Genomic DNA, 16,172 nt, shown 5'->3' with positions numbered 1-16,172 from the left:
TATCCCCCTGCCTCTGTCTCTTAAGTACTGGGGTTAAAAGTGTGCGACTCCACTGTACTTGGCAACGTTTTATGTTTTCTGCTTGTTTCTCCGTCTTTTAGAATTTCTAGTTGATGAACAGGAGCATGTGCATGTATATAGTGTATGATATCTATGCCTGGTGCCCATGGAGGCCAAGAGGGGAGGCAGATACCATGGAGCTGGAGGTACGGACTTTAGAAAAGCGTGTGGTGTTGAGTACTGAAGCCCAGGCTTCTGCCAGAGCTGCAAGACCTGGATGTTTTCTCGGTCCCCTGAATGAGTATATCAGAAAGTATACAAGTTTTGTGGTTTTAGTAAAACTGTAATGTAGAGTTCCATTTTCTCACATTCAAACATTCTTCAGTTACGCATTTCTGTGACCCTGATGTGGATGGTTGTGAAGGCTAACACTGCACCAGCACATGCCTCCTGAGAATCAGCACACACTTCCAAGAAACCTTGCATCTGTATGGTTCCTGTATGTATGGTAACCTGCCAGCAGGGGGCAGGAGGAGGAAAGACGCCCTTTCATGGCATAGGCACGGTAGCTGATGGTAAACCTTCCTTTAGTATCCAAGGAGAGTAATTTTATAATACCACCATTTAAGATCTCTTAAATTACATAGGAAAATGATGGGGAGGTGAGGAGGACGTAAAAGCACTCCTCTACCCATTAGCCTGCGCTCTCCTGTTAACAGGCTATAGGTGCCAAACTTACAGGAGACATTGGTACATCACGTGGTTCGAAGCAGAGCCCAGCACAGTTGGACTCAAGGACTATTTCATAACCCTACAGCACACCAGCTGTATCTAAAACCCTATGATATACAGCATCCTGGGTTAATATCACTCGAGTTTAAACTAAAATATACCACAAATTAAGTATTAGCTGCTAATTAAATTCTGTAGTTTCAATCACTTAGGTTACAAATCAAGGCAACCTACTATGAATCTCACCAAGTGGCCATCATGGGCCACACAGTTATATGTTGGTCAAAGATGGTTGCATATAATTGTGGCCCTATTGTATTTAAGCTCTTATCACCTAGGGACACTAGCCCCTAAGTTCAGTAAGCACCCTCTATGACATTTGTGCAATGATGAGGCCCTTTTAGAATATGTCCCATTGTTCAGTGATGCATATGTGTACGTGCACACATATATAAGCATCTTACATACATGCAAAAGGGCAAACCCAGGCCCCTCTGTTTCACTGGACAGAGCCATGCTGCCTGTCACAATACCATGGGCACTTCTGGTACCTGATTTTCCTTCACTGTTTGATGTCTTAGATAAACTGTATGGCATGTTTGACGAAAAAGTAGATTTTAAAGGCGGTCTTCCCCGTTTGGACTTCTGCCTCTCTTCATCCCTCTTTTCGTCCTTTTCGCTATCTTCTTTATTCTGGTCAACGACAATAAAATGCATGAGAAAGGCCAAGGCCTTTCAGAAATGAACATTCCATTTTTTTCTAAGAAAATCTATTAACTCCAGAACAAAAAGGTCAGTTAATTTAAATGCAAAATACTAGAATGTGCTTATAGAAAAATCTAGAACAGTTTCCTAACGTATTCATTTGAATAAAATCACTCGCCCAGCTCCTCATTGCCTGCAGAGGGGATGAAAGGCATCAGAGACAGACAAAGCACGAGGCAGACCTCTACAGCAGGAACCGGACAGAAGGTGTGGGCAAGTGTACAGTGGGCCCTCAGACAGGGCTGACACTGTGAAGGTGGAGGGAGAGAACAGTGGGTTTCCAGAGTGAAGAGGTCCTCTGTGTGGCTCTAAGGATGGATAATGGCATTACACATCTGCCCAAGGCACAGAGACCCAGCGATGTCCTACACCTCTGATTTCCACCTTCCCCAGTGTAAACTATGGGTGTTTACCACTATAACAAGTGGACCCCTCTTGTGAGGGTAAGGGCCAGCAGTACATAACCCATGCCCACTTAGGGCAAAGGGCACATCGGTAATTCCTGTACCTTCTTATTTTGCTATGAAGGCAAAACTACTAAAAAACAGAACCTAACAGAAAAGATACAGTGTGAATAATTCCCACACCTACAAGTGTTATGAATGTATGGACATACCTTAACTTTCTTCTTTTGTTTTTTCTTTGGTCCACCTTTGTCCAACGGCCAGATTATCCTGTCAGCTTTTACCCATTCATCATATCTTAAAGAAAAAAAGTTCACCTTTCACAATGATACCCTAAGTGAGATATATTCACACTCACACACATGCACTCCGCAGTGAGATAAACCCTGTTCCTGCTGAGCAGTGCTGGCACACGCCTTTGAACCCAGCACTGGGAGGCAGAAGCAGGCAGATTTCTGAGTTCAAGCCAGTCTGGTCTACAGAGAGTTTCAGGGCAGGCAGGGCTACAAAGAGAAATTCCAACCCTCAAAATAACAACAAAGAGTAGAAAAGAGCTTCTTCGAGGTTCGGCGAGAGGGCCAGGTGGGTAAAGTCCCGATTCTAAACTATTTGAACTGCTTTGTTTTCAGTTCTCACAATCTGAACTTAGAAGCAGATTTCATTCTAGAATTCATCCTACTGATAATACAAAGATGTCAATTGGCAAATAATCAGCTCCCAACCACTTATCAAGTCCTCTTTTCTTGTCCTCCCTGAAGCTCTCGGATCGATTATTCCTAATAAAGCTTAATTATGAAATATGTCACCATTAAGACTGAATTATAGAGATATTTGTATTACGTTTAATTTTCTTTATCTACATGTATTTTCTTTAGCCCAAGCTGAAGACTCATTTCTCTTGTACCTTTCTGTAAAACATTTCAACACTTTGAACTTCAACACAATTCTTCCCATTCCTAACAGAGACAAATAGATTAAACTATCCAGAATTAATAACCCTTCTTGCATTATACAAGTACACAACAGTCATAATAGTCAATAACACTGTAAACTCGTTGCCATGGAGAAGTGCAAAGCACATGGCTCAAGTATGTACAGGTTTTAGCTGCCCTGATACCATGATGTTTATAGTACATCTTAAAAGTCATTTTCTCGCAGATTACCCAAGATAAATTATTATCTTTGGAACAGAGGTGGCTAATAATACCTTATATATCAATATTTTTTAAATTTCAACATTTATTGAGGGCCTACTAATTAATATACCAGGCACTATTATACACACACACAGACACAGACACATACACTATATAATTAAATAATTAAATACAATCTTCTATGTGCAATAAGAAAGATATACACTTGATTTAGGGCTAAAAAGAAGAAAACATCGTGCTCCTGAATTTCCCAGGACACTTCAGACCAAAGGACAGTCTATCTGGAGGTCCTCAGCATGGTCCTCCCTGGCCTGGTCTAAGTGATAGGTCAGGCAGGTGTTAACAGCCTCACTGGGGCTCCTCTCACACCGATGTTCCCATTTTAGAAATAGGACTAAATTATCCAGGAATCATGAGGGTTCTTTGGATGCCAGAGTATGCTAACATACGACAAAGGACTACAAGGGAGAGTCATAAAGGAAAGCCTCTGAGAGACACAGCAGGAATGCACGACAGAGGAGACGGCTGCAAACAGACCTGGGTCTGAGGGAAACGGACACAGGCTGCAGCTGCCCGAGCGGGGAAGTGGTCCCTCTCCCAAGTTTATCAGGACTCCAGCTCCTTTATAAAGAACTCAAACCCCAGTACATTTGCACACACCTAGAACGTCGGAAAGGCGTGCGTGGTATGGCTCCACATTAGCTCAGAGCAGCCACAGGCTCACACACACCTTCAAAAGGCTTAAGAGAAAAGCAGAACTTTAACACTGAGCCTCAGTGCTGCTCTAAGCTGTGCTGACTCTCACAGCTAGACTGAGTTGTCCTTCCCTTGAACATAAGCAATTTCACAGACAAGTCCGCTCCGTGCTCATGGAGGATCAAAACAGAAAGAAGACAACGTCAATCATGTCTAAACACAGAAAAAACAGGACACTGTCCAAGCCACAAAAATGGCAGAATATCCTTTTCCCCTTGCTTCTTTACCAATTCGAGGATTTACTTTGATCTAACCATCTCTCCTTCTAGGTAAGATTTATTAAGAAAACCAATCCTAGAATTACATCGGCTTCCTGACTGTGTCAGCACAGAACAAAGACTTTCTTAAACCTCCCACCTAGCAGAAGCTCAAACCCAAGCCCTACCCAGCACAGACTTTAACTCCTCAGCCAACAGCAAACCACTGCAGCGCCTGACACTGGCTTCTGAGGAAGGGAACGAGGCTCGCGCAGTCTAGAGCTGTGTCCTCGCTCCTTCACAGGGCTGCAAGGTTTTCAGAGTCCTGCACATCCCTCTTTCCTCAGATGGGGCCCTAGCTTTCACAGGCCCCGCCATTGCCCTGCCAGTATGCCCATGTCTACCCCTCTTCTGGTCTGCTCCCTATAAAAGAGTAATAAACTCAGTTGCTTCAAGGGCAGAGCCTGCTGGTTTCCGGTGGGAAGCACTGGTAGTTTATAAAGCAGTGCAGAAGTCAAAGACCTTGGATATTTCCAACCAAGGCGAGCCTTGTAAGCACACAAGGGCTCCGTGCAACACTGCTCTTTTTTTAACCCCCTAACAGAAGAAAGAGCTTTACTGCTTACCTGACATTCCAACCATAATAATGCACCAGGTACAAAACCTCCCCGTCATCCATCTCGGTGCTTTTGATGCTGGCTTCATAAATTTTCTGAGTTTTTCCTCGTCCATACTTGACCTTCACTTTGGTTCCTGTCAGGCAGGGCTCCGTGTCATCCTCGTCGTCCTCCCCTTCCGAGTCACACCTGCTTTCAGTTTCTTCCCTGCAGTGAATTACAACATTGATTAATGCTACCAATAGCTCAACGGAGGGCAAAATAGGAACTGAGAAGAGATCCAGCGTGTCGAGTCCTTACAACCTAAGTTTACCTTGGTGACATGTCAGTGCAGGAGGAGGAGGAGGAGGAGGAGAAGGAGAAGACTTCACGGACTATTTACTGAGGAGTTTATTATGTAAAGGTTGCACAAGGGTAAACCTATACTTCTTAAAGGCCAATCAATAATCACAGTTAATGATGATGCAGAGTCAATAAACAAATCACTTGGAAACCAAGAAAGTAAAAGCCATGTGCCCTAGAATGGTCGTTGGGATGCATTCACATGACACCTTACGGGTGAGAGTGCTCTAAAGCTATCTTATAAATCCTTGCAGCTAACTATCGCACGTCTCCTTCAGCACTACTGTCTCCTCACTTTACAAGGGTTCCTAGCAAGACACTGTTTGGTGGGTTAACATAAGGAACAAAGGCACCTCCCTTAGTCACCCTCTCTGACTGGATTCTGCTTTAGGTGAAGCTACTGCTGAAATTATAGGAGAGCGATGGTAGAGCAGAACTTTCTAAGTCTGTGTTGGTGCAACTTTTGTTTCAATAATCAAATGCAAAGAGGATTCATATGAAAAGCCCAGCACTATCTGGAACTGTATCCATAAAGTGTATTGTTGTCTCAGCGGCCACTGAGGTGTTCTGCGTAGGCCAAAGCCTCAGAAGAGGTCTTAAGGAGCCATGAGCGTCTACAGTACACACGGGCATCTTTCAGTGGGCCCTGGTACATGACTGAAGCTTTCACGGCTAATCTGCTTCGGGAATATTTGCTCTTCAGGGACACTTCTCATAGATGTCTTGAAGAAATCATTGTCAACACTGGAGAAAACCTACGTAGAACAGAAATCTCCATGAGCCTTGACACAGACTGGGACTATATGCTGGCTGTAGTTTGTACACTCAACTTTTATTTAATAAAACAGAATTATTATCCTTTGCATGGAAGTCTGAATTCTTAGCTCTAAAATATTTGCTGCATTTATGTATCAAGTATGAAGCATGTTAGCTATACTTAGTTACAGACTCATAATTAGAACTTTTAAAGTAGCTGACCTTTGCTTAACACTCCGTTTAAATATTTAAAACTGTGCTCATCACTTGCAGCTGCTACTTTTTAAGTCCTGAATTCTACTTCGTGACACAACTTGTAAAAACTAGACTAGTGCACAGACAACTACGAGAGCTCACTCTGGAGTCCCCGTCAAGCACCGGATGCCTCCGCTGCTCATCAGTGTCTACTTCTCTAACCACTAACTCTCCCAATGGGTTATTGACAAAGAATGTCAGCTCTCGTCTGGACACAGCAGGCCACGTTCTCCAAATGTAGCATAAAGATCTCAAACTTCTAGAAAATGTACCACTACATGATTAAAAAAAAAAAATAACAGGAGAAAAGCGTCTACTTTCAAGTAAGAGTATTATGATGTTTTAAAACTTGATTTTTAGTTACACCTAAACACTAGTCAATTCACGGACCACATGTGCAGAATGGCCCACTGTGGAGCATGGTGAGACCTCACCTTATCTAGCTCATCTGCCTGATCTGGGCTATGTTTAAGTCACTTCACTCCAAGTCTACTACATGGAAAAAAGATACAGTTTTCACTCAACAGCAAATAAAATGGACATTAAAAAGCTGGATTTGATTGATGAGATGTGGGGCAAGGATGTATTTTCCAAACTAGACTCAGGGGTGCATGCCACATTCGCTAATACAGTAACTTGAAAAAGAAAAGTGTCTTAAACCAACTGACACAGAAGCGTCTCTTGTCCTGTGCACCCATGTGCTTGTTAGCTTTCCCACATTGTACCTTTTTTAAAATGGAATTTTTGCTGTCGCTGTTTCCTCTTGTCCACTTCCTCCATTTTCTCCAGCTCCCTTCCCTGCTGTCAACTGCAGGACCTTTCTTTTGACTGGTGGCGCAGCCTTCTTTGAGGCCACTGTTTAGGGCACAAGTGCTATTAAAATGGTGCGACCAGTATATTCTCCAATTCCGAAAGGCGATACACATCATCTTCACAATGTGTCTCACCTTCATCAGACAAGAGGAACGGAAGTCCCAATAAGAAGACAGCCCCTCACACCTGAATCTCTAAACAGGATCAAAGTGCGGCTGGGCCCCTACAGGCGCCTCTGGAGAACAGACAAGACAATGTACCTCTCTTGGCTTTTCTCTTCCTCCTCCTCCGAGTCTCTCTCGGAATCCTCCTGCTGTTTGATCTTCTTCTCTTTGTGCTTTGGTGTGGTTTTCCTCCCGAGAAGCAGCTCAGTTTCCTTCTTCTCTGCTATGTCATAGTCGTCGTCATCAGCATCCTTGTTGTCTATATCATCTCCGATCAATTTGTCTTCAATTTTCTCTTCTTCTAGTTCTTTTTTAATACAATTTGCCTCTCGAACAATTTTCCTTCTCCCCTAGTAGAGGAGATAAAAGCTTTAAGAGAGGGAACGCTACCAAAGAGAAAGACACCTTTGCAGCTTTCAGTGACGCCCCACGGCCGTGACTGTGCTGCGTCCTGGCTTGAGATCAGAATCTGAACACTGATTAACTCACAGGACTATTCTCTTCCATTTGCAAGTAAAAGAATAATCAATATAAATCTCTTAATTATGTCCAACGCTACCACAATCCCTGGACACATGATACACATGGAGACTCTTTGCCCCTGGTACAGCTCAGTGGAAAAGGAAGGAGCCCCTGCAAAGCTGTCTTCGGCATCTAGCACCCCACACCCCCACACAGTGCTTACAACATTGTTTTACTCCATTTTGTCTGCAGTGCTGGGGTTTTGCACATCCTTAGCAAGTGTCCTTGTCCAGGGCTCCATCCCTAACCCTATACTTGTTAAATAAGATAAAAGAGTTTAAATGAATCATTTATATGCCAGCGGTAGAATTTCCCACTAATAATGTTAGGCTGGCAAGCTGGCTCAGAGAGAAGGTGTGCACTTGCCAGCAAGCCTGATGACCTGAGCTCATGACCTGGACTCATGGTCATGGAAGGAGGAAGTGACTCCCACAAATCATTCTCTGACCTTCACATGTGTGTACATACACAATACACACACACACACACACACACACACACACACACACACAGAGTAAATGTTTAAAAAAAAGTTCAAGTTACTAATAATAATCTTCATAAACCTACCCCCTAATTTATGACCTCTTTGAAAGTTCTGTGATCTCTAGTCATGTTGTGTATTAAAACAAAAGTTAAATATTTTATTACAATAAAATCAAGTGTCAGGAGCTAAAAAGATGACTAAATAGTTAAGAGCACTGACTACTCTTTCAGAGGTCCTGAGTTCAATTCCCAGCAACCACATGGTGGCTCACAACCATCTGTAATGAGATCTGATGCCCTCTTCTGGTGTGTCTGAAGACAGCTACAGTATGCTCATATACATTAAATAAATAAATCAATCTTTTTAAAGAAATCACTATCAGTACATTTACGTGTTCTACTTTAAGGACCTAATAGCATCAGTGTCTAGAATGTGAGAGGTAACACAGTGGTTGAGAGCTCGGGATGCTCTTCTACAAGGCCCAAATCTGGTTCCCAGGATGCCTTATCAAGGGGCTCACAACCGCTTGTAAGTCCAGCTCCTGGAGATCTAACATCCTCTTCTGGGTACCCACGCACAACTGAAACATATACATACACATAAAACTAAGCTAACTGAGATTTCTTTGAATAAGTACCGAGATCTCTCGTGGGGTTACAGGAGCCACCAGTCCTGCCTCCGGAAGCCTGTACCAAGCATCTTGCTTGTCAGCTGTGAAACTGGTAGGCCGTTTCAAGACATCCTAAACGTTCCCTCAGGTCAATCTAAGACTTCCCTCCTCTACCTGGAATTGAAGGGGATTTAAAAGAAAAGGAGGAGGAGCCGAGGAGGTGACGCAGCATCTAGGGGTGCTTGGTGTGCAGAGTCCTGCATCTGCCTTTAAACAACCCACACATGCACCCATAACCAGTGCTGGGGCTTAGCAGGGGAAAATGGCAGGGCCACTGGGAACTGCTGCCCACAGCCTGCCTCCAGGTAGCAAGAGGCCAGATTTCAAAGGACTAAGGCAGTAAGGGAGACAGCAAGAGACCTGACATCCTTCCATTTGCAGAGATACACACATGCAACACACACACATACACACACACATACACACATACATACACACACACACACACACACACACACACACACACACACACACCCCTAACAGGTCGACAGGGCATGGTAGAGTTTACCCTTATAATTCCAACACTTAGAAAATGGGAGACTGGGGCTGGAGAGATGGCTCAGTGGTTAAGAGCACCGACTGCTCTTCCCAAGGTCCTGAGTTCAAATCCCAGCAACCACATGGTGGCTCACAACCATCTGAAATGAGTCTGATGCCCTCTTCTGGTGTGTCTGAAGATAGCGACAGTGTAATCATAATATATAATAAATAAATAAAATGTTTTAAAAAAAAAAAAGAAAATGGGAGACTGGAAGGTCAAAAGTGCACAGTTATACATAGGTACATAGTGAGTTGAGTCTAGCCTGGGCTGTTTGAATCCCTCTCTTAAATTAAAATAAACTAAATAACAAAACTTTAAAAAGACTTCACTTATTAGATGATAGAACAGTCCGTTTAAAAACAGGATTTCTGGGGGCTGGAGAGATGCTTCAATGTCTCGGTGGTTAAGAGTACTTGAGGCTCTTGCAAAAGACCTGAAGATAGCTTAAAACCATCTATAACCCCGGTTGCAGGCGATCTGGTGACCTTTGCTGGCCTCTCCGGGCTCTAGATAAGCATTTGATACACAGATATACATGTTGGCAATCACTGGTACACGTAATATAAACATAAAGAACTCTGGGCTTTGGAGAAAGCGCACTGACTGCTCTTCCAGAGGTCCTGAGTTCAATTCCCAGCAACCACATGGCAGTTCACAAACCATCTGTAATGGGATCCGATGCCCTCTTCTGGTGTGTCTGAAGACATCCACAGTGTACTTATATATAATAAATAATTTTTTTTTAATTAAGCAATTCTTTTTTTAAAAAAGAGGGAAAAACCCAACAGGATGTTTGGACAACTTTAAGAAAAGGTATCTTCACCTTTCCCTTCCATTAAATATGGCTTCACCAACTAGTAAGATACATTAGGAACTGAGAGCCAGGTGTGGTAAGCCATACCTTTAATCCCCGCACTCGGGAAGCAGAAGCAAACAAATATCTGTGACTTTGAGGACAGAATGGTATAGGACAACTAAAGATACATAATAACCATGTCTCAAAAATTAAAATATTTTTTTTTCTTTTTTTTTTCCGGGGCTGGGGACCGAACCCAGGACCTTGCGCTTCCTAGGTAAGCGCTCTACCACTGAGCCAAATCCCCAACCCCCAAAATATTTTTTAAAAAAAGGAAATTCTGGGGTCGGAGAATTAGCTCAATGGTAGAGCGCTTGCCTAGCAAACACAAGGCCCTGGGTTCGGTCCCCAGCTCTGAAAAAAAGAAAAAGAAAAAGAAAAAAAAAAAAAAGGAAATTCTTTGATAGTGTGGCAACCCATAAAAGAATAAATCACGCTATGCAGCAATCACTGGGCATGGATCAGAATAGTGAACAGCAAACCTTCACAAGACTTTCATCAATGGAGAGGATCACAGGGGACCGGGTGAGTCATGGGAAAATAAAAATCAATGTGTGCACAAATAAAGCCATGCAGTACACACACAGATTTATAGGAAGCACAGTAGTTTGGGAGCACAGGGTTACCCAGAGGTAATTCATTCAACTACTTAATGAGCACTTTCTATGTGCTGTGCGTCTTTATTCTAGAAGCCTAGGATCTCATCAATGAGCAAAATCAACACTCATCCTTGCCTTCATGAGATGCAATGTTAGTGCAGAGGGAAGAAAAAAGATCAAATCAATTCAGACTGAGCACGTACATCCCAAATAACAGGAGCGAGAAAGTCGGTAGGAAACAATTGTAAACACAGCAACCAGCGCAACCAGTGAAGGCTTCACCGGGGTGACATTTGAGCAAGAAACTGGAAGAAGAAGGAGGAGGAGGAGGAGGGGGGAAGGAGGAGGAGGAGGAGGAGGGGAGGGGAAGGAGGAGGAGGAAGAGGGGAGGGGAAGGAGGAGGAGGAGGAGGAGGAGAAGGACGTGGGACTGAGCCAGACAACAAAGATTCAGGCTGGCCTGAGCCATGCTGTTCGCCCACGCTGAACTCACGGGCTCTTGCCTTGGGATCCTGAGTGTGTGATTACAAGTGTGAACTATCATGCAGGGAGAGGACGCAGGCAGAGGGAGTCATACACACTGTCCAGAGAGAAAGGCCGCTATAACAACGTCGCTGCAACATTACTAAACACTGGAACATAAACCAGGTTTTCATAACAAATATTTTGTGCATATATGAACATGCCCACAATAAAACGTTTAAACGAATGCTTGAGCAGATAAAATGTAAGAACTCACTCTTGGCGACTTTAGTTCTGTGTCTTCTCTGTCGCTTTCACTGTTTGAGTCAATGTTCTCCTCGGGTTCACTCTTCACATCCATTAAAGGCATTTCCTGGGCTACTTTTAGAGCCTCGTCCATTGATTCTTCAAAGTCTTTTTTTTCCTCTTTTACTTTTGGTTCATGGTGGTGAATAGTTCTAAACTGAATATTTGCGGAACGGCAGTACTCCTCAAAACCATAGAGATATCTAAACACACAATGTTTCATCCTAAGAAATCTTAGTCTTTACACTTAACATGAATACTAGGTAAATATGTAGTAAATTTAAAAGCATTCTTTGTATGTTAGTAAATGCTCTAGAACAGCAGTTCTCAACCTATGGGTCACAATCTCTCTGGAGGCCGAACCACCCTTTCATAGGGGTCGTGCATCAGAGATCCTTCATATCAGATATTTAATTATGATTCATAATAGCAGAGAATGACAGTTATGAAGTAGCAAGGAAAATAACTTCATGGTTGGGGGTCATCACAGCACGTGAACTTTATTCAAGGGTCAGAGAGTTAGGAAGGTTGAGAGCCACGGCTTAGAACACGTATGACTAGAAACTACAGAGGATGAGCTGGATCTGCAAATGATGTGCCCTCCTGCATCTTGGACTTGAGGAAATCGGCATCACAAGGGAAGTGGAGCACAGTAGGCTGTAACTCAGGATAGCGTTCACTCCCACGTGTCTGCTAGCCCAAACGTTTAACATTTATATGCTGTCCCAAACATTTATGGCCCTCGTTTGCAGTGTTACTGCAATAAACGAGGGCTGTTCCCTGTAAATGATTATGTTGGGGTGGGGAGGTGCTGTTCAAGACAGTGTTTCTCCATATAGCCCTGTAACTCACTCTGGTAGGCCAGGTTGGCCTTAAACTCAGAGATCTTTCTGCCTCTGCTTCTCTGAGTGCTGGGATTAAAGGCCCGTGCCATTACTGCCTGGCTTAACTTTTTATTGATTCTTTGTGAATAGGACATCATACATCCCAATCCCAGTCCTCTCCCCATCCCTTCATATCTACCCTTGCAACCTTCCCCCAAAAGAGAAAAAGAATAAAACTAAAACCAAAAACCTACCGAACAAAAAAGATTTTGCCATGGAAGCTATGTTGCGTGAGGTGTCTGACACAATATAACCTTTGGGCCAAACAGCTTTTCCTGCTAATATTTATTCTGTAATAAAGCTGGACTACTTACTTTCTATAAGCAGTTTTTACATTGTAGGAAGCAGCTGAATTCAAAATTGGAATGCCAAGGTCCATATAAATTTGCTTCCATACAGCACCGCTGTCAATCTGGAAAATAAGAGTTTTGTTAGTAACTGCCATTACACTAGCATTCTGTGTTCTTTAAGAAAATGCTATGGCAGTGAAGCATCAGGCACCCAGACTTCTCGATGTGCAAGCACACGTTTCTAAAACAATGGCATACTTACACTGTCACATCCCCCCTGATGATAGACCAGTCTGAAGAGTTTGAAGAGATTGAGATCTTTATAGCCCAACACAGGTGCTTTGTTGATTGGAGTACCTGTTTTTATGTCAGAAGGAAAAATAAAAGTATTCAGTCCAATGAAAAATACTAATTTGATACAGTAAAGATACTTTTTTTTTGTCCACTTTTCCCCCCCCCATCTTTATTAAATTGGTTATTTCTTATTTACATTTCAAATGTTATTCCCTTTCCCAGTTTCCAGGCCAACATCCCCCTAACCCCTCCCTCTCCCCCTCTACATGGGTGTTCCCCTCCCCATGCTCCCAAGATACTGACTTCTAATTCAACAAATTTCACTCACTGGAGGTATACATTTAAAGGTCCTTAAACCACTTAAGACATAAAGTCTTTCTCCCCTGTGTTCTGTATGCAGTTTTGTGGGCTCTCTGAAATTTAGGAGTTGCTCACTTCTGCCTCTATGCCAAAGAAATGGCTAAAATTAAATTAAAAATTGAGACTGCTGGTTGTGGCCCACTGAAGCGTGAGCAAATGAAGCACGAAGGCTACAGCTCCTTCCTTTCTGTGGTTCTGTGCAAGATTTTTCAAAGCCACAGAATGTCTAGAGCCAAATTACTCAAAGACTTTCTAAGACTAAAACCTGTCAGAGTGTGATGATTTATAACCGTTCTCTTTCTTCTACTTCTACTGGGAATGCTATCCCACTCAAAAAGAGGCTGATGTCTGTTATCTTCAGCTCAAGAAGATCAAGGATCAAGTGATTTTATTCTCTGTGAGTGCTTTACCACTGTGATAAATTACTATGCATCTGAGGTTCTGAGTTCAATTCCCAGCAACCACATGTGGCTCACAACCATCTACAATGGGTCTGATGCCCTCTCCTGATGTATCTGAAGACAGTATATGAGTGTACTCATATACATAAAATAAATAAAATACTATGCAGAGTAATGTTATGATTGGTCACTTTTTAACTTTTTTTTTACTTATTTAGTATTTAGTATTCTACGTGTATATATGCCTGCACACCAGAAGAGTGTATCAGATCCCATTATAGATGGTTTTGATCCTTTATGTGGTTGCTGGGGATTGAACTCAGGACTTATGGAAGAGCAGCCAGTGGTCTTAACCTCTGAGCTATCTCTCCAGCCCAACTGGTCACTTTTTATCTCTGACTAGTTCATTCTTTTTACAAATACAAGGTAGACCAAGTGTAACTATGTAAATAATTATTTCTATGGATTCTACTTAAAATAGCTTGTTTTTATTCATCTAATTGGCATCAGGAATAACTGATTCATAGGCCTTCATCGGAATATAACGCACTCCTAATATGGCAAAATCAATGCACATACCTCAAATATAAGGCCATTAAAAACAACATACCTCTGTCTTCCATAAACTTATAAAGCTGTTGGAGGAAGTTGTCCCTCTCTTCAGGATCAAGTTCTTCCTCAGGCTGTAAAGGCAAGCACAGTGAACGGAGAGAGATACAGTGTTATCATTGTTGGTGTGAATCCCTGGTGGTCACAAAGAGATACAGTTATCATTGTTGGTGTGAATCCCTGGTAGTCACAAAGAGATACAGTGTTATCATTGTTGGTGTGAATCCCTGGTAGTCACAAAGAGATACAGTTATCATTGTTGGTGTGAATCCCTGGTAGTCACAAAGAGATACAGTGTTATCATTGTTGGTGTGAATCCCTGGTAGTCACAAAGAGATACAGTGTTATCATTGTTGGTGTGAATCCCTGGTAGTCACAACGAGATACAGTGTTATCATTGTTGGTGTGAGCCCCTGGTATCACATTTTAATGCTTTGGGGTTTTTTTGCTGTTCTGGGATTCAAACTCTAGGCCTCCCCAATGCTAAGAAAGTGCTCCACCATTGAGTGCATCCCTAGACCTTAGTTCACATCTCATAGCATAGACGTGCTGTAACTGTAGGCTAGTCTCTACCCTTCCGCCTACCTTTCACTGTGGCCCTGCCTTGAGTCCAACCAAAGACTAACATGAGTCAGGAGAAAAAGATTCCAGGATGGAGCAAGAGGACTGTTTGTATTTCATTTGACTTTATTTGGGGAAAAACAAAACTGTCATATGGCCCATTCAAATATATTGGGAGATAAGCATGATAATGACAAAAATATTTTTATATAAAACATTATCACTGAATGAATATAAGCAAAGGCCGTAAAGGTTTTTTGTTTAGATGAGACTCTTTTTTTTTATTAATCTTAAGTCATTTAAGTAAGTTGTATAAATTGTACTTTGCTGCAGACTTCTCCCCCAACCTGCTTTTCTCTACTGCATTTGCCACTCTAACCCTTCAAAGCATTTATAGACAATTAACATGTCACAATGTCAACACAATGGATACTTCTTACCTCTGCTTCAAAGTAAGTTTATTAGCAAAGAAAGCTGATACATTAATTAGTTTTTGGGAGGGGGATACACACATGTACTTCTGTAAAAAATAAATCTCTAAAACCCACCAATTAAGTGTTCCTGTACTAATTATACAAATCTAGTAGTGTTTTCATATATTATTATTATAGATTAAACTATCCTCGGGTTGGTAGGGTGTCTGAGTGGGTAGGGCACCACCAATATGCTTAACAGCCTGAGTTCAATCTCTGGGTCCCATGTGATGGAAAAAGAGAATTGAGTCCCACAAGTTATCCTTGTACCATCACATGCATGCCAATCCACACATATACATGCACATACATGTTATAAAAATATAGTAACTGTTGGTACATTACCTATAAATACTTATAATTTTTCTGTTTTGGTTTTGAAACAGGGTCACAAGCAGGACAGGCTAACCTCAACTGTGTAAGTGAGGATGACCTTGAACTACTGACCATCCTGCTGTCATGGGCTACGTGCTGAGAATGAAGACATACATCACACCTGACTTAGAGAAATTATTTAAAATTCAGCAGTACTATGGAAAAATTAATAAAACATGAATATTTCTTCCATATAAAGATTAGGTCTTTAGAAGATATCTTTCCGATGGTTGTAAGAGAATAATTCAAACTTTTGCCTTTTAAGAACCATGTTCAGATGAAAAGCAATATTCAGGCAATAAATATTGATTATTCAGGGCCTAGAAGGCAACCGGCACTTTAAGATCATGTTATCCTTTAAGAAGTTTAATAGCTAATAGTATAGCCAGAATCAATCAACATGTAAAGAATTAAAATACATGATAAAATCAGGAGGCAGGTAGATCTCTGTGAGTTCAAGGCCAACCTGGATTACATAGCAAGTGCTACAGCAGCTAGAGCCACATATCTCAATAAAACCAAAAATAA

General features: G+C 42.1%; 1 protein-coding gene across 4 annotated transcripts in view; it reads right to left on the bottom strand.

The window, feature by feature from the left end:
• Arid4a (AT-rich interaction domain 4A) overlaps positions 1–16,172 on the bottom strand; it is a 70,895-nt gene that overhangs the window by 12,512 nt on the left and 42,211 nt on the right. For 3 of the 4 annotated variants that reach the window (NM_001395713.1, XM_087553223.1, XM_087553224.1), the window contains 8 exon segments: positions 1,284–1,425; positions 2,114–2,198; positions 4,638–4,835; positions 7,055–7,308; positions 11,369–11,600; positions 12,596–12,693; positions 12,834–12,928; positions 14,237–14,309. In NM_001395713.1, coding sequence (NP_001382642.1) covers positions 1,284–1,425; positions 2,114–2,198; positions 4,638–4,835; positions 7,055–7,308; positions 11,369–11,600; positions 12,596–12,693; positions 12,834–12,928; positions 14,237–14,309 — 1,177 coding nt within the window. 4 annotated transcript variants of the gene reach the window in all.

This window comes from Rattus norvegicus, chromosome 6, assembly GCF_021556685.1.
Source record: "Rattus norvegicus strain SHRSP/BbbUtx chromosome 6, alternate assembly SHRSP_T2T, whole genome shotgun sequence".
Taxonomy (NCBI): domain Eukaryota; kingdom Metazoa; phylum Chordata; class Mammalia; order Rodentia; family Muridae; genus Rattus; species Rattus norvegicus.
This window is presented reverse-complemented; position numbering and strand designations above follow the sequence as displayed.